The sequence below is a fragment of the Dendropsophus ebraccatus genome, chromosome 5 (genome assembly GCF_027789765.1).
Source record: "Dendropsophus ebraccatus isolate aDenEbr1 chromosome 5, aDenEbr1.pat, whole genome shotgun sequence".
NCBI classification, from domain to species: Eukaryota; Metazoa; Chordata; class Amphibia; order Anura; family Hylidae; genus Dendropsophus; species Dendropsophus ebraccatus.
The window spans coordinates 142,057,655-142,079,288 of record NC_091458.1 but is presented as its reverse complement, the minus strand read 5'-3'; the positions used below and the strand labels follow the sequence as shown (position 1 = coordinate 142,079,288).

Sequence of the window (21,634 nt, the reverse complement as noted above, 5' to 3'; positions counted from 1 at the left end):
TATACTTTACAGGTACCATCAACACATTGTAGTGAAAATTTGTAATAAAGGCACAATAGCCAATATGGGTTGTAGCGTTAAAGCTAAACCCCCGTTAAACAAATGCCAAACCCTGGTTAAAACATGATTAAATGGAGTAAATACCACAAACAATGGTCAACGACTGATGATACATACAGCAACAAAGGAGGACCAGCAACTGAGGACCACTACTATGGTACAGGTACCATATCACATAAGGTGCAAATTAATGGCATCATAGTATACAGGCAAATACAAAGAAGCATGATTACAGGCAGGGCCGCCATCAGTAATTTTTGGGCCCCATACAGCCAAAATGTCTTGGCCCCTTTACCAAAATGGGGGACATATTATTGTTTTTTTACAGCCCAAAATATTTGCTGATTTACAAGCCAAAATATAGTGTACAGTACCTTTTCTGCAATCTCTGATATGTCATAGTAACAGTTATCAGTATTGCAGCGTGTAGTTGTACAGGTAGTCAGTACATGCTGGGAGTTGTAGTGTAGTCGCAGGTTAGCTGCCAGTACATGCTGGGAGTTGTAGTGTTGTCACAGGCTGACAGCTAACGTGCGACAACACTACAACTCCCAGCATGCACTGACAACCTGTGACAACACTACAAATCCTTGCATGTACTGACTGCCTGTGAGGCTGTGACAACACTTCAACTCCCAGCATGCACTGTCAGTACATGCTGGGAGTTGTAGTGTTGTCACAGGCAGTCAGTACATGCTGGGAGTTGTAGTGTTGTCACAGGCTAGCTGTCAGTACATGCTGGGAGTTGTAGTGTTGTCACAGGCTAGCTGTAAGTACATGCTGGGAGTTGTAGTGTTGTCACAGGCTAGCTGTCAGTACATGCTGGGAGTTGTAGTGTTGTCACAGGCTAGCTGTCAGTACATGCTGGGAGTTGTAGTGTCGTCACAGGCTAGCTGTCAGTACATGCTGGGAGTTGTAGTGTTGTCACAGGCTAGCTGTCAGTACATGCTGGGAGTTGTAGTGTTGCACCAGCTGGATACACACAGAATGGGAGAACCCTCTCTGACACCACATGACAGTCCTCCAGCTCCCAGCATGTCTACTAACTCAGCTCTGCTACACCGGCCCAGCACATGTTCCTCTCAGGTGTCTCTAACTTCTGACCTCTTCAGTGTACGGGAGTCGGGAGGAGACATCACCATTGGGGGAGCATGATCCCAGCATGTGCGATGGCACGGGACACACTGCCCGCTGGACTCACAGGACACGCTCACCTGGCCACCATGTTTGAATTAGGCAGCACCAACAGCTGCAGCAGCATCCCTGTCAGCGAACAAGCACGCTGTCATGAACTCTTCATCACATGACACTGAGGATCCTACCCATAAATAACTCTGTGGGATGAGGTGATGGGGGCACGCAGCGGTTCTGGTCTCCTGGGGGCGGGCAGGCGAGCGGCCCAGCAGTGGGTACCCTGACCTGCAGGAAGAGCAGTTTGCCCGGAGTTCTACAGCTCCCTCTCCAGGTCAGAGCGCACTTTTCACATACACACACACACTCTTTTACACACATTCACTCTCACACACACATACATACATTCACTCTCACACATACCATACATTCTCACACACACACACACTCCCAAACATACAAACAGGCACTTACATTTCATTAGGAAGCTCCTTACATCTTCCCAGCACCTGCCTCCTCTGTCCTCCTCCTTCTCACCGGCACCATCTCTCCCGCCCCTCCCCCTCCTCAACTGCACGGGGCAGGAAGGAGTCTGTGAAAGCCAGGAGGGTGGGGGCCCCGGTAACATCTCCACACAGGGGAGGGAGCAGGACCCCCAGACTGCAGCTTAGTGAGAAGAACAGGTCTGTAAAGGTCGGTTCTTCTCACTAAGCATTGCAGTGTCCTGTCAGCAGCACCGGGCCCCTCTCTGTGAGTCACCTGGCCTGGGCCCCTTATAGCACTACCGGCAATACTGCCCTGATGGCGGCCCTGATTACAGGAGGGCAAACTCATAGAAAACCTACATTACAAAGTGCATGAAGTATAAGTGTGGTGTCGAACCATGGGTGTTTCTTGTAATACACCTGTCGCAAAAGCCCTTTACTCAAAGGCAGGTGGTGAAGAAGGTATTTTTTAGTTTCACCACTAGATGTCAATGTTTTGTATGTAAGCTCTTAACCTGTTGCACAGCTGTAGTGTAAACAAAGTAAACAAAGGTTTACTGACTTCTATGTTATGTATTTTATTGTCCAATGGAGATCTTCTATCTAACCTATCACTTTCCTTCTCTCCTTACATGCATTTTTCCCCACCACTCACAGGGCTCTGTACACACCCGTGTAGAAAGTAGTCACTTGGTGGGAGGAAGTGTGTAGTAGTCTTACACAGATTCTCATGGGAGGAAGACACACAGAGTAGGCCTTCCTGCTGTAGTTAAGCCAGGGCCTGGCTTTGCCAGGACCCTTGTCCGGGACAGTCCAGCTGTGTTAGCGATTCAGTGCCCACGTGTATTAAAGGGGTTATCTAGTGCTACAAAAACATGGCCTCTTTTCCCTCTCTCTCTTGTCTCCACTTCAGGTGTGGTTTGCAATTAAGCTCCATTTACTTCAATGAAACTGAGTTTGAAACCCAACCTAATCTGGAGACAAGGGAGGGGGGAAAGCGGCCATGTTTTTGCTGCGCTGGATAACCCCTTTAAGCAACCAGAGACTCTCAGTTTCCACAGTCTAGCTAAAGTCACTATGAAGTGCTAGACACTACAAGGAGGACAAGGAGAACCTCTCTACACAGCGCATTATCCTAGTACAAAGGAACTGACCCAGATAGAGCAAAGCTACCGTAACAAAGGTCTACGTACTCTATCTGACATCACAAGTGAAACAGGAAAACTTCACTTAGCTTCGCCCAGGTAACCACCACTGGGGCTTGTGTCACCCTAATGGGACGGATACCCCGACACTACAGGACAGAAGGTTGTCAGACAACACAGTCTAAACCAGGGGTGTCAAACTCAAATACACAGTGGGCCAAAAAAAATTTGGACAAAGACGCGGGCCAACCTTGATAATTATTGAATTGCGAATGCGGCGGTCCTGGCACTGTCAGAGTAGCGTGCAGTGTTCCTGGCACTGTCAGTGGTGTGCGCCTCCCTCTGCTGTGCACTATGATAAATGACATGACCTGATAAATTGCTATGATGTGATTAAACCCCATCCCATGTAACAGCCAACCCCCCAATATTGCCCCATGCTGTAGCCAACCCAACCAAAATTGCCCCACATATAAGCCAGCCCTCCCAATAGTGCCTTAATAGTACCCAACCCCCCAAGTGTCCCATATAGTAGCCAGCCCTCCCCAATAGTCTTAGAGTAAGCAGCCCTTTCCTGCAGTCTCATATGGTAGTGAGTCCTCCCCATGGTCTCTTATATAGTAGCCAGCCCTCCCCAGTAGTCTCATATAGTAGCCAGCCCTCCCCAGTAGTCTCATATAGTAGCGAGTCCTCCCCATAGTCTCTTATATAGTAGCCAGTGCACCCTGTAGTCTCATAGTAGCTAGCCCACCCTGTATTTTCATATAGTAGCCAGCATTCACAATAGTGCCCAAATAGTAGCCAGCCATGCTCTGTAGTCTCACATATTAGTCAGCCCTACCTGTAGTGCCCAAATAGTAGCCAGCCCCCCAAGTGTATTATATAGTAGCCAGCCCTCCCCAATAGTCTCTTTTATAGTAGGCAGCCCTTCCCCATAGTCTCATATATAGTAGGCAGTCCTGTCCCATAGTCTCATATAGTTGCCAGCCCTCCCTAGTAGTCTCATATAGTAGCCAGCCCTCCCTAGTAGTCTCATATAGTAACCAGCCCTCACTAGTAGTCTCATATAGTAGCCAGCCCTCCCCTATAGTCTCTTATATAGTAGCCAGCCCTCCCCCATAGTCTCATATAGTAGCTAGGCATCCCCCATTGTCTCATAAAGTAGCCAGCCCTCCCCCATAGTCTCTCATATAGTAGCCATGGCGGGCGAGATGTAATTCAAACTCTGAATTGCCTTGGCGGGCCAAAAAAGTTGGCACCACGGGCCAGATTTGGCCCGCGGGCCAGAGTTTGACATGACTGGTCTAAACACAGGCACAAGTATTTCTCTCTCTCAAGTATCTCACAAGTATTCTTCTCTCTAAAGTTCCGGAAGAGCACAGTACTACATTGGGTTGGGACCCTCTTGACAAACTTCTCTCCTCTTCACTGCTCAACTCTCAACTATACAAGTACAGCTACATCTACCTCTTTTATCAGCACTTACAAGTATCTCTCAGCACAGGTCCAGTGAAACACTAAAGCCTGTGTCCAGATAAGCTATTTACTGCCAAAGTGTTCTGTATTTCCTAGAGACTGTTCAGAAGCTGTTATATTTATTCTACTGGGACTCAGTCATCTCTTCCATTGCACAGCATCTATACACCTCCATTACACACCTTGGGTCATTTTTCCCCTTTTTGTGGGTGGAGATACTGATAGTCTGGGTGGGTCATTTTTCCACTCTGTGACTACTGTGACAGGAGCCCAAGGGGCCCATCAAAGCCCAGCAGATCACCGACCATTGCGGAACAGTACAGCCAGCCATAACACAAAAGCAGGTATACCACCAAACCTGAACTAGCACTGGTGTCACAACCGTACCACCCTTGGCTGAGCTGTATCATACCACTGATAACAACATCCCAGTGGTGCAACACCGCATAAGAAGCATACCATGTAAACACGGAAGAAGTGTTAAGGTCCAGACATGGCCCCAGCCCCAATGCACATTTTGGCCACACTTACAGGAGTTTGCCCTCCTGTAATCATGCGTCTCTGTATTTGCCTGTATACTATAATTCCATTAATTTGCACCTTATGTGATATAGTACCTGCACCATAGTAGCGGTTCTCAGTCTCTAGTCCCTCTTTGGTGTTTTATGTATCATTAGTCGGGGACCATTGTTTGTATATATTTGCAACATTTTCCATGGTTTGGCCTTTGTTAATTAGTGGTTACACGTATAGCACATGTAGCAGAGACTAAATAACATAGAACACAATGTAGCAATTGTACAGCACATAAAAAGGTGCAAATAGCGTGGAGTGTCTGATATACTTAGGCACCTCCAAACATTTATGAGAGTTTGTGGTTACTTTCCTGATCATCCTATGGCAGCACAAATAGGCTAAAGCCCCCAGATACAATCAGACAGGTTAATTAGCAATCAAATCAACAGCAAATCAATCAAGCAACTTTGACAGCTGCATCTAAATGCCTAATTAGGCTAGGTTAACACTGCGTCTTTGCAATCCGCTTTTTGCAAAAAAATGGATGAAAAAAACGGATGCCTTTGTGTGCATCCGTTTTGATCCGTTTTTCCATTGGCTTCCATCGTAAAAAAAAAACCAGATCAAAACGGATCTTTTTTTTTTGACGGACACAAAAATGTAGCTGATACTACTATTGTGTTCCGTTAAAAAAAAGATCCGTTTTGATCATTTTTTTTTACAATGGAAGTCAATGGAAAAACGGATCAAAACGGATGCACACAAATGCATCCGTTTTTTTAATCCGTTTTTCATCCGTTTGAAAAAAACGGACAGCAAAAATGCAGTGTGAACCTAGCCTTAGCGAGCACGGCGATCGGACCGTGCCCACTAATAGCCACGGTTCCGGGCTGCATATAGCACCCGGGATCGTCACACGACCCCCTCTGAACTCCCCTAGCGACGCCAGGACGTACAGTAATGTCCTGGTGCGTCTAGGGGTTAATCTAAGACTGATACTATCCTTCTCATTATGACATATAACAAGTAAACTTATTTAGCAGTGGGCAGCTGCACTGTAGCGATTATTTGTGCTGCTTTTGTACTTTGTGTCATTTTTAATGGATAGCGGCTTCTGCTGAATCATGTGACGCTGTTACTTTGCTTGTTTGTTTGTTTATTTATTTGACTGGAAAATAAAAACATTTAATGATTCGGATAGAAAGTTTCCAATGTAAAATAAAAAGTGATAATACAAATATTCTTCGTGTTTGTACCTACCCTGTATTTTTCTGTTTATTTTCAGGATGGATTTATTGACTTTTTGGAATTTATTGCCGCAATAAACCTAGTTTTACGAGGAAAAATTGATCAGAAGTTAAAGTGGTATTTTAAACTATATGATGCAGATGGAAATGGATCAATTGACCGAAGAGAATTGCTAAGTATAATAACGGTAAGGGAAAGCAACCTCCTCTCCTGAGAGTGAAGACTGTTTATAGAAGTGGTTGGACATCGTTTTTAGTTATCACTCATCTTTACCTCTTCTGTAAAGGTTTCGTCTCAATGTTTTATATGACCCAAGTGCCAGATACATTTTTGTGGCATGAATCAGGCATTGTGTAGAATTCAACAGGGAATAATGAGGCCAAAGAAAGTTCAGGTTATATCAAATAATGCAATCACTGCAAGTAGCATAAAAGAAAATATATGGTACAAATGTGGCACGAAGAATGGAGAAGAAGAAGAAGAAGAAGAAGAAGAAGAGGAAGAAGGACAGGGGGTAAAAGTCTGGTTGTACAGGAGAGGCAGATAGAAAAATTATGTAAAGCCAAATGGAGGGGCAAAATATCATAGAAAGATCATACAAGCTACCGAATACAGTGGTACCCTGGTTTAAGAGGATTAAGAGCTTGGATTACTTGGATTAAGAGCGTTTTGGTTTAAGAGCTCACAGTTTTTCAAAATTGTGACTTGGTTTAAGAGCACTGCTTTGGTTTAAGAGCTCCCTGTACTGGGTGGGACGGGGAGTGGGAGAGGGACATGGTCTGCATAGCGGGGTCTACAGCACTGTACTCCAACCCAGGAAGTCTCTCTCACCTTCCAAATCATAGCAGATCCACCTCAGGCTGGGGCTCACATTAGGGGACAGGATTGTGGAGGTAATCTCTCCATAGCTGTAATCCCTCTGTCCTGCTCATTCCTTCATGCTCCCTGCAGTCTCTGTCAGCCCTTGTGTTTCCCATTCTCTCCATTCCTGCTATAATGTGCCTGCACTCACACTCAGCCATACACACTGCTCCTATAATGTGCCTGCATTCACACTCAGCTATACATACTGTTGCTATAATGTGCCTACACTTACACTCAGCCATTCACACTGCTGTATAGAAAAGTTTCTTTCACTGTCCTCCTGTACAGCTCTGGGTTTCTATCTTCCTGATTGGTCCATTCTGAACACACCCCTTACCGATCGCTGTCATCTGACCACACAGACCTCTGACAGCGGCCCTGCTTCTCTATTCTAGCCTGTTGTACTACACTACTGCATTATGGGGATTTGCAGTTCCATCCTGTATCTACAAACTGCTGCTGTTTTTCAGGTTTATGCACTTACTATATATTATACTATATAAGTTAAACTGTACAGTAACTTATAATATCACATATTCAGCTGTTTCTGAATGTTTGTTTGTTAATCCAAGGCACCACTGTATAAATCTTCACAGCACTAGAGAGTTATAGAAGAAGGTGCTCAACAATATGGGTGAAACATACACATACAGTAGAACATATGAGAAGACATGTCAGGGTCCTCTATATGCCTTTGATCATAATCAGAACATATTTCTCTCAATCCCTTTCTGTCCATTCACAGCTCTGTAATTAACCAAGAACATGGAAACTGCCAAATATTCAAAAATCACGAACAATGTTTTTACAGACACAGTGGGGAACCATAATCCTAATGAACCTAAGCAATAAATGTCTATAGCTAAGAATGGCACATAAAAGTGGTGTAACCGTTATAACAGACCAGGTACATATAAACCTATGCGAGGGAAACAAAGGCCTTATTGATAATGAGAAATGAAAATAGGCCCTTCAAATCGTGTTGAGTCATAATATTCAGTTTTTTAAATGTCATTTTATTAAAGCAATCCATTAAAACTATTATTTTTTGTCTCCGGACATCCCCTTTAAGGCCCTGTAGCACAAGCATATCTAATTTAAAGATCCAGTATGTCTTTTGGTTTCTTAATGCACTGAATATTGTGTGGTCAAATGTCAGACTGCACTCTATACTCTATATATGTATTAGATTATTACCATGGGCTGCTGTAGCATCTTAAGATTTTATGTTTCATGTATCCTCTGAAAACATTGCATCTGAGCTTATTGATGCAGGTCCTCAGGCTGTTAGTTGTGTGGCTAACATATTGTAGACCAGACAAGGATTCTAATAAGCAATTAATTCCTAAATGTTTAGTAATATAAAAAGATTCCAGTGTTATAATACTAACAAAATAGGTCATGGAATGCTTGATATTGGTAGAGTTAGTAAAAATTTAACTTAAAGTGTCCTTGTTATTATAACTAGAGATGAGTTCCGACCGGACTTCCAGATTTTTTTTTTTTAAAGTTTTATTCTACAGACATGCACGAGGTATATATTTGTGCCTCAGGAAAACACCTATGTCATATACACTCTCGCAAGGGTGCCACTATAGTACTTGGATATCTGTATAGTACGTTTTTGTTCTGTGCACCCTTTTCTCTCCTATGCCTAATCTATCTACCTATCTATCTTTCGCCCTCTCTATTTTTCTCTCTCAATCACTATATGTTTCTCCTCTCCGCTTTCCTAATACTTTTTTGTCTTTGCTTTTGTAGAATATCTTCTCAGTACACCAGCGTGCAGCAGCAGCGTTTTGTCACTGACGAGCTGTGTGCACTGGTAACAGTCTCCTTCCTCTTTCTGTGCAGACTGCCTCATGCGGTCATGTGACCGCACCTCTTAAAGCTATAGCGGCTGCCATTTTAGAAAGCAAGAAGAAAAAAAATCCGGAGCGGACTTCCAAAAATCCTAATCCGATCGGACTTTTTGGAAAATCCAACCCAGATCCCATACCGGCCGAACCAGTTCGCTCATCTCTAATTATAACTTCCTGCTAAATCAGCAGGGGGTGTGATATAAAGCATGTCTGCAATTTAAATTCATTATTATTTTTTTAATTCTCATGCTTTAAAACAAAGCTATACTTACTGTGACCAGGACAAGTCTCCTGAAGGCTACTATATAACAGCTATACTTACTGTATCCAGGTCCAGTCTTCTGAAGGCAGAAGGTTTAATAAGTAAGGATAGTGACAGGAGAAGGTTTGGTAGGTAAGGTCAGTGACATAGGAGAAGGTTTGGTAGGTAAGGTCAGTGACATAGGAGAAGGTTTGGTATATAAGGTCAAACCGATAAAAAGAAGAAACCGATAAAAGAAGAATCAATTAAGGTGTTTCTGTGCAGGAATGATGGAATTCTATTCTAGATGATGATTAGCTTAGGCCAACAGTAATGTATGATCAGTATTAGAGGAAACAGCTGAACCATCAAGAATAAGGAATAATAGAAAAAAAAAAATCAGTCTCGTACCGAGCTATTTAGATCTTGTGTGAAGCTCGTTGATCCCTTTAGATAAGAAAGGAGAAAGACAAGAATTTCTTATAGAAACAGATCAATAACGTATAACCAGCATTGACTGGGGAGTGAATCTATGAACTTTCGTAGGGAATCTTTATCCTTAAGGACTTGAGGCTAATTTAAGAAATGACGTCTGAAGTCGAGAATCGTGTAGAGAATGATTTTTCCATTAATGTTTTATTTTTGGATTGTAGGCATTGTTACTTATTAGAGATGAGCAAACCTCGAGCATGCTGGAGTTCATCTAAACCCGATTGTTCGGCATTTGATTAGCGGTGGCTGCTGAAGTTGGATAAAGCCCTAAGGCTTTGTGGAAAACATGGATATAGTCATTGATTGTATCCATGTTTTCCAGACAACCTTAGAGCTTTATACAACTTGAATTGTATGAATTCGAGCATGCTCGAGGTTCGCTCATCTCTTTTACTGATCTAAAACATCTTCAGCAGCTTTTTGGGTTAAGTATGATTGTGTATCACAGTATCTGCAAAGACATGATCACTGTGGTGTCCCACTACTAGCGTTTTTTTATGCACCTGTCCTAAAGTTCTCAGGTTAAACAAGTGGTGAATGAAGTATGCAGTTTCCCCACTAGGTGTCACTGTCTTTAGGTTTTACATTCTGCTGTCCCTTTCACTCTTTCTCTGATAGGTTATAAAATGTACTAGGTTTTGTGTCAAAGAGAAGATTCAGTCATCGGAGGCAGGATGTATGGAGTACTCGGACGCTTGGCGCAGAGCGGCTTGTTCACAGAGTTCAAGATGAAGGATAGGAGTTATAGTACAAGATTCTCCCACTTCTTTATTGTAATATGTGCGCCATGCGCTGTTCCTTTTCTTTTTTGCAACTAGGTTTTGTGTCGTGATAGAATAAAGAAAAATAGTTTTCAAGGCGGTATAGCTTTTACTGAAATGGATAAAAGTTTGATTTTATTTTTGGCATATTGGCATGACTAAAATTGGTTTTCTCATGAAAGTCCAAAAATAAATTAAAATATCCATCTTATTTTCCTGTAAAATGTTGATCAATAGTTAATAAGTTTCAGTTACTTCCTTTAATTTTTTTTTCTTGTGTGACTAACCCATATTAATTAACAGGCTAGAAGGGAATGGGGTGCACAAAAATGTGTCAAAAAAATAATAAATTGCAAAATGGGAAAAAAAAGTTTAAATCTCCCCCATTTCCCATTTTCCAAATAAAAATGTTAAATATTCACATATTTGTTATTACCCCATGCAGAATCATCCGAACTGAATATAATGCTATTGATCCAGAACAATGAATGTCACAAACAAAAGAAAAAAAAATACTAAATGCCAAAATTTGGTCACATTGCATCTCACATAAAATTAAATAGAAAGGGATCAAAACGTCCCATCCAACCCAAACCAGTAAAGATAAAACTACAGATCATGACACAAAAAGTGAGTGACCGACATAAAGACAACAACATACACACACACAATTTTTATTTCACTTCATCAATATTTGTTTGATCTATGCAGTATATCTTATGGTAAAATGTAAGGTGTCATGAAATACAGACGGTACTGCAAAAAACAAGCCCCAAAATGGTTATGGGAGGAGGGAAAAACTTAACTGCAAAAATCTAAAATTCTCTAGTACTGAAGGAGTTAATCCTTTGTGCAGTTCTTCTTTTTCTAAAAAAAAAAAAAAAATCCACATATTCAATTTAAAAATTCTCATCAGTATCTATCCATTAGTAGTCTCCCTTTACTCCATATTTGAAAAAGAGTCTATGGAGCCTCAAAACATAAAGAGGATTATTGCCACACCCCTCCCCCGCCCTCCAGCTGCTGATTGACAGCTGACTGCCTATACACAGCATGGATAGATAACTGCCAATCAGCAGCTGGTGGGCGGAGCTTTCTGCTTCTCATAAATATCCAGGACTACTGAGCACATGCACATAATGTGGAGGACTACTTATTGTCCATGTTATTCAGGAGGATATCTCTGAATCAGCTGCACAGAACAGTGTAAGTGATGCATTACAATGTTTAGCTTCTCTTTCACTATGTGATGCTATCTTGAGATAGGACAACACAAACCTGCTGACAGAGTCTCTTTAATGGTGCGTTCACACCTACAGGATCTGCAGCTGATTTTCTGCAGCAGATTTCATTTAAATAACTGAACACAGCATCAAATCTGCTGCAGATCCTGTAGGTGTGAACGCACCCTAGGGCTGGGTTCACACTATGTATATTTGAGGCTGTATTTGTGAGGCTGTATAGCAACCAAAACCAGGAGTGGATTGAAAACACAGAAAGGCTCTGTTCACATAATGTTGTAATTGAGTGGATGGCCATCATTTAATGGCAAATATTTGCTGTTATTTTAAAACAACGGCTGTGGTATTGAAATAATGGCCGTTATTTACTGTTATATGGCGGCCATCCACTCAATTTCAACATTGTGTGAACAGATCCTTTCTGTGTTTTCAATCCACTCCTGGTTTTGGTTGCTATGAGGACCTGACATGAGGACCAAATACAGCCTCAAATATACATAGTGTGAACCCAGCCTAAGGCTCCATTCATACAGAGCAAAACTGACAGAATTCTCTGCAGCGGAATCCCGCCAGCCTCCGTGTCATAATGACAGTCTATGGAAGGCTCGTGCACCTCCTCTCTCTGCGCTGAAGAATAAACATGTTCATTCTTCAGCAGGGATAGAGGAGGCACGTGAGCCTCCCATAGACTCCCATTATGACACGGAGGCTGGCGGTATTTGAATTTCACCAGTTTTGCTCTGTGTGAACGGGGCCTTAGGCTCCACAATATACAGTCCCATGTTAACATCCATTTCCTTTCCTTGAGGTTCCTCAACATAAAGTTCCATGTTAAAGGGGTTAACCAGCGCTACAAAAACATGGCCACTTTTGCCCCACTCTTGTCTCCAGTTCAAGCGTGGTTTGCAATTAAGCTCTATTTACTTCAAAGGAACTGAGTTTCAAACTCCACCCAATCTGGAGACAAGAGTGGTGCAAAAGTGGCCATGTTTTTGTAGCGCTGGATAACCCCTTTAATAACGCCACTTTCCTATCTTTAGGCTTCCACAGCACATACTGTGCAAGGGAAAAGCCAGTTGCTGCCACAAAGGATCCAGCCCTGCTGGCATTTGCCAGAAATTCCAGATGGCCAGGACAGCCCTGGCAGTCTTACAGACCAGATAATAGATTTTATAACCAACAGGTTATATAAGCTTTTAGAAAGATAGCAAAGAGAGACAGATAACATAGATCGTTAGAAAGATAGATAGATAGATAGATAGATAGATAGATAGATAGATAGATAGATAGATAGATAGAGATAGATAGATAGATAGATAGATAGATAGATAGATAGATAGATAGATAGAAGAGATAGATAACAGATAGATAGATAGATAGATAGATAGATAGATAGATAGATAGATAGATAGATAGATAATAGATAGATAGTAGAGGGATATAGATATTCTATACATTACTTTAGTAACTATTATTATACATTTTATTCTTAGATAAATCTGCAGACATTTGCCCAAATTATCATAGAAATACGTAGACTTCTTCTCTTCATGCAAATCGCACAACAGATGGCGGAGACAGTTAAAAACACCTGATAAATAATTCAGAGCCGTATGTATTATTATAAATTGAATATGTATATTAGATTTCCCATTGAGCTAAAAATAACCTTGTTACTGGCCAGCAGCGCATTGTGATTCCTCTAATTGTGTACAATATATACAGGACTTTACTCTTACGTCCCAGGCTGCTGGAGTGAGGACATACACAGAGAAAATAATACAGAATGATAGGCAGGTTTCAGTAAACTGCAAGTGCACTTTAGGGCTGTGTTCACACACTTAAAGGCTATGTTCACACTGCGTATGAGTCCGGCCGCATTTCGTACGCCGCCGTACATGTGCGGCTGAAACTACGGGCGTGGGAAAAATAGACATGCAGCCGGATGTGTACGCACCGCGAACATACGCCCGTAGTACAGTTATGCTTCCCTAGCTTGTTTCGTAGCGATCTGAAACAGGTCATTTACTTGGAAATCTTCGCCCAGCCCAATAAAACTCACAGAACCTTTTGGATCGAAAAATCAAGATCAATTTGGCTGAAATAAGTACTCCGTACGGGACCGCATGGAAATCCACAGCCGTGAGTTTCAACATTTCCGTCCTCAAACAATGGTCTTGTTCATTTTTCACGGCGCCGTATACGATCCGGCTGTAAGCTCATACGTAGTGTGCACTGTGCGGGCGTATATCGTATACTTTCAAGCGAACACATCAACCTCCTAACTACGTGCGTATATTCGCGGTTCGCACTACGGCCGGACTCATACGCAGTGTGAACATAGCCAAAAGGTGCGTGAACATTGTCTAGCGCAGTAAATCCCCATAGAAAACCTCTCCTGCTCTGCACAGTTCCTGGCATGGACAGAGGTGGCAGCAGAGAGCACTGTGTCAGACTGGAAAGAATACTCCACTTCCTGCAGAACATAAAGCAGCTGATAAGTACTGAAAGACTGGAACCTTTTATATAGAAGTAATTTTATAAATCTATGTAACCTTTTGGTGCCAGATAATTTGAAAGAAAAACATTTAGCTGGAGTACCCCTTTAAATAGGAGCAAATATGCCTATTAGGAATGTTTCCTTTCATGTGGTTTAGTGCATAACCTTCTTAAAATCAATCATCTATTGCCATACGCATGTACCCGCATTCATGTGTACCATGGAGCCAGCTAATTTTGTCGACACTTGCAGAGGAAAACACACAACCCGGTTTTATTGTCAATCAGTGGTTTTATATATAAAGGGAACCAGTCATCAAGACAATGCTATCACCACCATGCTATAGAGCAGGAAGAGCTGAGCGGATTCATATACATCTTTGTGGGAAAAGATTCATTATAACTTGTAACATGTTGGTTATAATCCCTGGTCATTCTGTGGTAAGGAGTCCAGTGGGCGGGGTCACTCAATGGACTGGACTCCTTAGTATTGAATGATCAGGGATTTCAATCAATAAATTACAAGTTATACTGAATCTTTTCCTGTTAAGATATATATCAATCTGCTCCCCTCCTTCTGCTCTATAACATGATGGCAATAGCTTAGGAAGCATTTTTATGGTAACGGGTTCCCTTTAACCCCTTAACGGCCACATGTGTAGATTTATGCCCCAGCAGCCTGGGCCTTGGCGCAATCGGCCATAAATGTACGCCCCAGTGGGGTACCGGACTATGAAGTGAGCACAGGAGCTGAGCTTGCTTCATAGCGCGTGAGGCCCTCACCCTCAATGGCGGGCAGCTGCAATTAACCCCTTAAATGCTGTGATTGTGCCGCTGCATTTAAGTGCAAGAAACAGGAGCAGCTCCTGTCACTTACAGTTTGCGGGGGTTCCAATCGCATTGCCTGACTGCCAGGGGTCTCATAAGGCCCTATTACACGGGACGATTATCGGCAGTCCTGTGTAATAGAACACAACAATCAGCCAACATGAACGATGTCAGCTGATCGTTGTAGTCATTTGTCTTTAAACATGTTTTAAGCCAAACAACTCAAATAACAGCAATCTGCTGCCGTCTCCCTGTGGAATAGGAGCGGCGGCAGCAGACCGATGCTATATGCTATGGCTGCCCGGACGATCTAGAGATTCACTTGGGCACCCCCCCCTCTGCCTAGCCCCCCGGCTTTCATGAGCTGACAGTGCTCCTCCAGTCCCCCCGGGTAATAGGGGCTTTAACCTTTCTCTGTGCAGTCAGGCTCTATCAGAAGATCGCAGATAACACACTGATCCCTGCCATGCAATAGCAGAGATCAGTGTATGCAATTCAATGCAACCATGTAAAAGTCCAATCTATTAAAATAAAACAGTATTATTCCCACATGGTGAACGGTGTTAACAAAAAGCGGTTAAAAACCGCTGGGATTGCTCGTTTTTTATTACATTTTATATATTAAAACCATTTATGAAAAGTGATCAATACGTCCGATCTACACATATGTGATACTATTAAAAACTAGAGATCATGGTGCAAAAAAATGATGCCACATATAGCCCTGCAGGTGAAAAAATAAAAGCACTATAAGAGTCACAAGAGGGCTGTTTAAAACATACTTATTTGCAAAAAAAAAAAAGGTTTACTGTTAATAAAAATAGTAAAACATTAGAAAAGCTGTATAAACTGCACATCACTGTATTCTGACTGACTTATAAAGATAAAATATCAAATTTACTGTAAGGTGCACTACGTAAACACCGAAATCCCCCAAAATATGCGGAATGGCATTTTTTATCCCAATTTCACCCCATAAATGATATTTTGGGGGTTTCAGTATTAATTGTATGGTTAATTTTAGGGCGAGGAGGGAAAAATTAAAATGCAAAAATGAAAATTGGCGCTGTACTTAAGGCCATTTTAGGCTCTAAAGTATCTCCAGTGATCATTAAAAAAAAAAAAACATTGGGCAGCACAGTCATTATAATAATGTATAATGTATAAATTTTGAATTTGGTGCCAGAATGTTTCTGAGCACTTGTTCGCTGTGTATAACTGTGCATACGAAAATATGCGTTAGAATTCTATGGTGCTGTGTCTCACGCTGGAGGCTGGAGCTATGGAGATAGAGTGGGACGCTCCATCTCCTAATACAGCAACAAATTCAAAATTCATGCATATTAGATAAATGACACAGTGCTGCGGTTGAGTTACACGCTGTATACTGCATACTGATATCACAGAGTATACTGCATACTCATATCATGGTGTCTACTGCATACTGATATCACGGTGCATATTGCATACTCATACCATGGTGTCTACTGCATGCTGATATCGTAATGTATGTTGATATCATGGTGTATACTACATACTGATATACTGCATACTGATATCGTAATGTATATTGATATCATGGGGTATACTACATACTGATATACTGCATACTGATATCACAGTGTATACTGCATACTGACACCACGGTGCATATTGCATACTTATATTATGGTGTATACTGCACACTGATACCGCAATGTATACTGATATCCTGTATACTGATATTATGCTCGGCTGTTATAAGAGAACCCACCACTAAAAGAAAATGCTTCCAAGCTTATACTGTCTCTTGTTCCAACAATCTGGTGATTGACAGATCTGCTTATAAAGATGTTCTGCAGCAGATATTATTTATGGTACAATAGTTCCTATTATACTTGGAAGATGATTTGCCTGTGTACGGTCTATTCATGGCGTATACTTATGCACTAGTGTAATCACATTCCTGTGTAAATGTGTCTGTGTGTGTGTCAGTTGTGTATATGTGTATATGCTCTGTGTGTGCCAGTATGTGTTTGTTTGTACATATGTGCATCAGTGTGTGTGTATATATATATATATATATATATATATATATATATATATATATATATAGTGGTGCCTGGGATTACGAGCATAATTTGTTTCAGAACCGTGCTTGTAATATAAGTTACTGTACAGTAATGGAGAGGATGGGAAACACAAGGGGTGACAGAGACTACAGGGAGCATAAAGGAATGAGCAGGGCAGATGTGGGCACATACATGCCGCACTCTCTGTCCTGGGAGAGAGGGGTTACAGCTATGGAGAGATTACCTCCACAGTCCTGTCCCCTGATGTGAGCCCCAGCCTGAAGTAAATCTGCCATGATTTGGAAGGTAAGGGAGACTTTCTGGGTCAGAGTACTGTGCTGTAGACCCCGCTATGCAGGCCATGCCCCTCCTCCACTCGCGCTCCCACCCACTACAGGGAGCTCTTAAACCAAAGCAATGCTCTTAAACCAAAACGCTCTTAAACCAAGTTAGTCTTAGACCAAGGTAACACTGATTCCCACCATAGGCAGTAGTAGATACTAGTGTATCTAAGACATGCTGTGTGATACCAGTGCAGATAACCAGTGTTCAAAAGTCTGGAATTTTTGCACAATACTCTCAAATGTTTGCACAAAAGACTAAAATGGTGTACATTTTTGAGCGCATATAATATTAGTTTTCCATGCTCCTTGGTAGAGGAAGAGTGTGGTGGCATTGTTTGCTTATAGGGGGGCCAGAAACATTTTTTTGCTCGGGGTCCTAAGCAATCTGTATCCACCCCTGCTCCCAGCCACATACACATACTCACCTGGCCCGCTGCAGTCTGCTGGCATTTGTTCTCCCAGCTGGGGGAATGAAGGAATGCCGGGGGACAGCAAGTCAGGTGAGTATGTGTACGTGGCTGGAGGCAGGAGTGTATGGTGGTCTTTTGCTATGAGACCCTATGAATCCTAGCCACGCCCCTGGTCACGTCCTTTTTGAAGGACCCAGCATTAAATAAATTTGGGGTGAGTCGTGTATCAATTTTTTGTGCATCTGCAATAGTAAATCTGAGCCATTATTACTAGAGCCAAAATCAAGGTGACAATATTTAACCATAGATCACATATTACTGAAGGAAGTTAGACTTAAGTGCATTGAGTATTCTTATCTTACATGTGATGATATTTTTTTTCCAGGCAGTTCAAGCTATAAATGGTCACCAGGGAATAAATCCTGAGGAATTCACATCGATGCTATTCAAAAAAATTGATATAAATGGAGATGGTATGTTTATTTACGTTACCTATGTTTGTTTGTTTTGTGTTATTAGCCTTAACCCTTTCCCATATCATGATGTACAGTTATGTTGTGATGCCAGTAAGGGGGTATAAATAATGCCCCCCTCCCCTATCAGTAGCTGGGGGCCACCACTTGTAGCCGGTATGAATCAATCCTTCATACTGGCTACTTAGCAATTTAACTGCCGCTGTCAAAACTAATAGCAGCATTTAAATGGCCTAGAGTACCTGTCATTGGTGGTCCGGTGGGGGATCGGCTACTTGCAGTGAGATTGCAGGGTGCTGATCCATTCTCATTGCAGTCTGAGATCTAAGATCAGCGATCACCGATCTGTAGCAGTCGAGTGCAGATTCTATGGATCAATGTACTGCATTGAACTTAATAAGCAACCAGTGTATTGCTTATAGAAGTCCCCTAGGGGGACTACAAAGGTGTGCAATAAATAATAAATAAATAAAAAAGGTATGGGAAATTGAATGGGATTATGGGGTTTGCCCCACTATGGGGAAACTTTAAGTTGACTGAAACAAGTAAAGTGGTGGGTGTTAAAAAGTTTTGGGAATCAGGGATACAGAGATTTGGGGACATTTGGAATGGTGTTAGTATTAAGAGCTGGGATACAGTTAGGGAAGAATTTCACTTGGAAATTATGACTGCAGTACGAGAGTTTGAGATCAGCCTTGGGTGTTGACATAAGAGTTAATGTATTACAATTATGTGACTCGGATTCGTGATTGGGGAACATTTTAGGCCAACAGATTAAAAAAAGAGATCTCCTTTATTTATAAAAGTTGGAGGTGGGCTCTAGTAATAGGGACAAATGTAAAAGCAGATAGGTAGAGGTATTGGGGGTGATTTATAAAAGTATAAATCACCCCCCTCTACATATTTTCCAAATAAAAATATATATTAAAAAAAACAAAAACATATTTGCAGAATTGCCTAAATTATTGTATTATCACATTCCTGATCTTGCACGGTAATGGGTGTAAGCACAAATCCCTCAAGTGCAAAATTGCTGATTTTTGGTCCCATCATATCCCAGAAAAAAAAGTAATAAAAAAAGTGAAAGTAAAGTACTGATAGAAAGTACAGATCATGGCACAAAAAAATGATGCCTAAAATAAAATATCCCCACAAACCAAAAAGTCAGAATGGAGACATTCTAAACACCTGAATTTTTTTCTCAAAATGTTTTAACATTTAAGCTGGGTTCACACTATGTATATTTGAGGCTGTATTTGTGAGGCTGTATAGCAACCAAAACAAGGAGTGGATTGAAAACACAGAAAGGCTATGTTCACATAATGTTGTAATTGAGTGGATGGCCGCCATTTAATTGCAAATATTTGCTGTTATTTTAAAACAACGGCTGTGGTATTGAAATAATGGCCGTTATTTACTGTTATATGGCGGCCATCCACTCAATTTCAACATTGTGTGAACAGATCCTTTCTGTGTTTTCAATCCACTCCTGGTTTTGGTTGCTATGAGGACCTGACTTGAGGACCAAATACAGCCTCAAATATACATAGTGTGAACCCAGCCTGAAGTAGTAAAATATAATATATATAAGTTGCCTATTGTCAAAATCTTACTGACTAGAGGAACAGAGGTAACATGTCAATTTTACCACATGGAGAAACCCACCTGAAGTTTGAAAAATTTTGAAATTTTTTTTTTTTTTTGGTTTTTGGTTTTTCAGCATATTTTATGAAATAAATGAAGCATGTCATTACAAAGTACAATTGGTGTCACACAAAAAAGAATGAAAGAAAAAAAATGCCATGGCATTGGAGGAATAAACAAAAATTGCTCTGACATGAAGGAGTTAAAGGGGTTGTCTGGGATTAGAAAAAGCTTTATAGAATTTAGAATTATAAGCAGTAACCAATGTTTGCCTGTTAAATATGCTTAATGCACACCGGCACTTTCTTAGATTTTTGGGGGGGAAAAAAACTAAAGTCATTACTGCTCTGACTTCTGAATTACTATAAGATTTATTATGATTGGAGTTATGATTTTCCTGACTACCAGGTCACCTTTCTTTACACATTTTCACATGCTGTCCTTTTACTTCCAGGCGAGTTGACATTGGAAGAGTTTATCGGTGGAATAGAAAAGGACGCAGAACTACTAGAAATAATTACAAAAAGTTTTGACCTCTCTAACGTGTTGAAAACAATTCAGAATGGAAGACGGAGAAGTATCCCATAACTGCAATGTCTTCCACTTAGGATCTCTGTCTTTATCTAACTGTCTTACTGTATGAGGATGTCTCGCTTTCTGGAAATCTGTGCATAGATTATTCAGGGATTTTGTTGGAAGGGCGATGACTGCTAAGACTGAGGGAGCAGACTGGCAAATGTAAGACAGAAGCTTGATGCACTTTCCAAGCAGAAGAAAGATTTACATTATGTAACATAACAAAACCATACTAGTTGGTACTAGGCCAGAAAAAAAGTAATCTCCAAGGTATTCATTGATTTTAATCCAGTTTAAATGAATTTACAAGGAGATTGACTTCCACCAGGATTAGACAAGAATAGAGAAGATACTGTCTGACCTTTTAGTGTAACTAACCACTACTTACATTGGTTAAAAACACATCTAGTCACCTCTTAGGACTCCAATGAAAGTTTTTGATAAATTCTTGAGAATTCTGAGACCAGAATCAACCTAATCTCTTAGCTGTAATGTTCTTACATTGTAATCTTGCGGCTACACCCGTCCGTTCACTGTATATATTATATCTTTAATATTTTTCTATAATTATAAATTCAGGGAAGGTTTACATTTTTGAGAAAGTTAGAATTTCTACAGCTTTCTACAGCCTTAGGGATAAGATTGTTTCACGCAACCATAGGGGGGAAAAAACGGCCAGAAGTTTGTGGTGCTAATGCCTATTAAAAAAAATACAGTCAAGTAGAGAGTAAAAATGTAGGATTTCTGCACATATCTCACCATTTCAGTGATCAGAGTTCAAAAATGCCAACATGTAGAGAGTGCTATATGGGTTACAAATGGCAATGCCCTGATCTCTCTGCAGCAAATACTATGGTAGTGCTTATGCAATCTTCTGAGCTTTGGATTAACACCCTATCCAGACAAATGCCATATAGCTAATAGAAGCCGATTTTCCCGTCTGTGTCAGGCTTTGTCACTGTATTTAACTTACCTAACAATGTTTGGACATGTGCTTCTATGGCACTGAACATCTGCTTTTTCAGTATGTTACATAATATGCACTCCCTATGCCATTGTTTACATTGCCTCTCTACCAATAATGTCACATTAACATTGCACTCATTGTACTATGTATTTAATGATGAAATAAAGCATTACATCTACTTATAAAATTACAAAAAGTTTTTTGCTTATTTTAAAAAATAAAAAAAAAATCTTCAATTCTTAAAGGGATTGTTCACCATTTTTTTTTTTTCCTTCAGCTCAACTGGCCCTAGCAAGGGCGCCTCTGCTCAGAATTGACAT

The 21,634-nt window shown here is 41.1% G+C and overlaps 1 protein-coding gene across 1 annotated transcript in view; it reads left to right on the top strand.

The window, feature by feature from the left end:
- The window catches only part of GUCA1C (guanylate cyclase activator 1C), a 47,808-nt gene extending 27,449 nt beyond the window's left edge, over positions 1-20,359 (top strand). Inside the window, exons 2-4 of the mRNA XM_069972984.1 lie at positions 6,099-6,248; positions 18,040-18,127; positions 20,226-20,359. Coding sequence (XP_069829085.1) covers positions 6,099-6,248; positions 18,040-18,127; positions 20,226-20,359 — 372 coding nt within the window. The remainder of the gene's footprint in view (positions 1-6,098; positions 6,249-18,039; positions 18,128-20,225) is intronic.
- Positions 20,360-21,634: the final 1,275 nt, after the last annotated feature.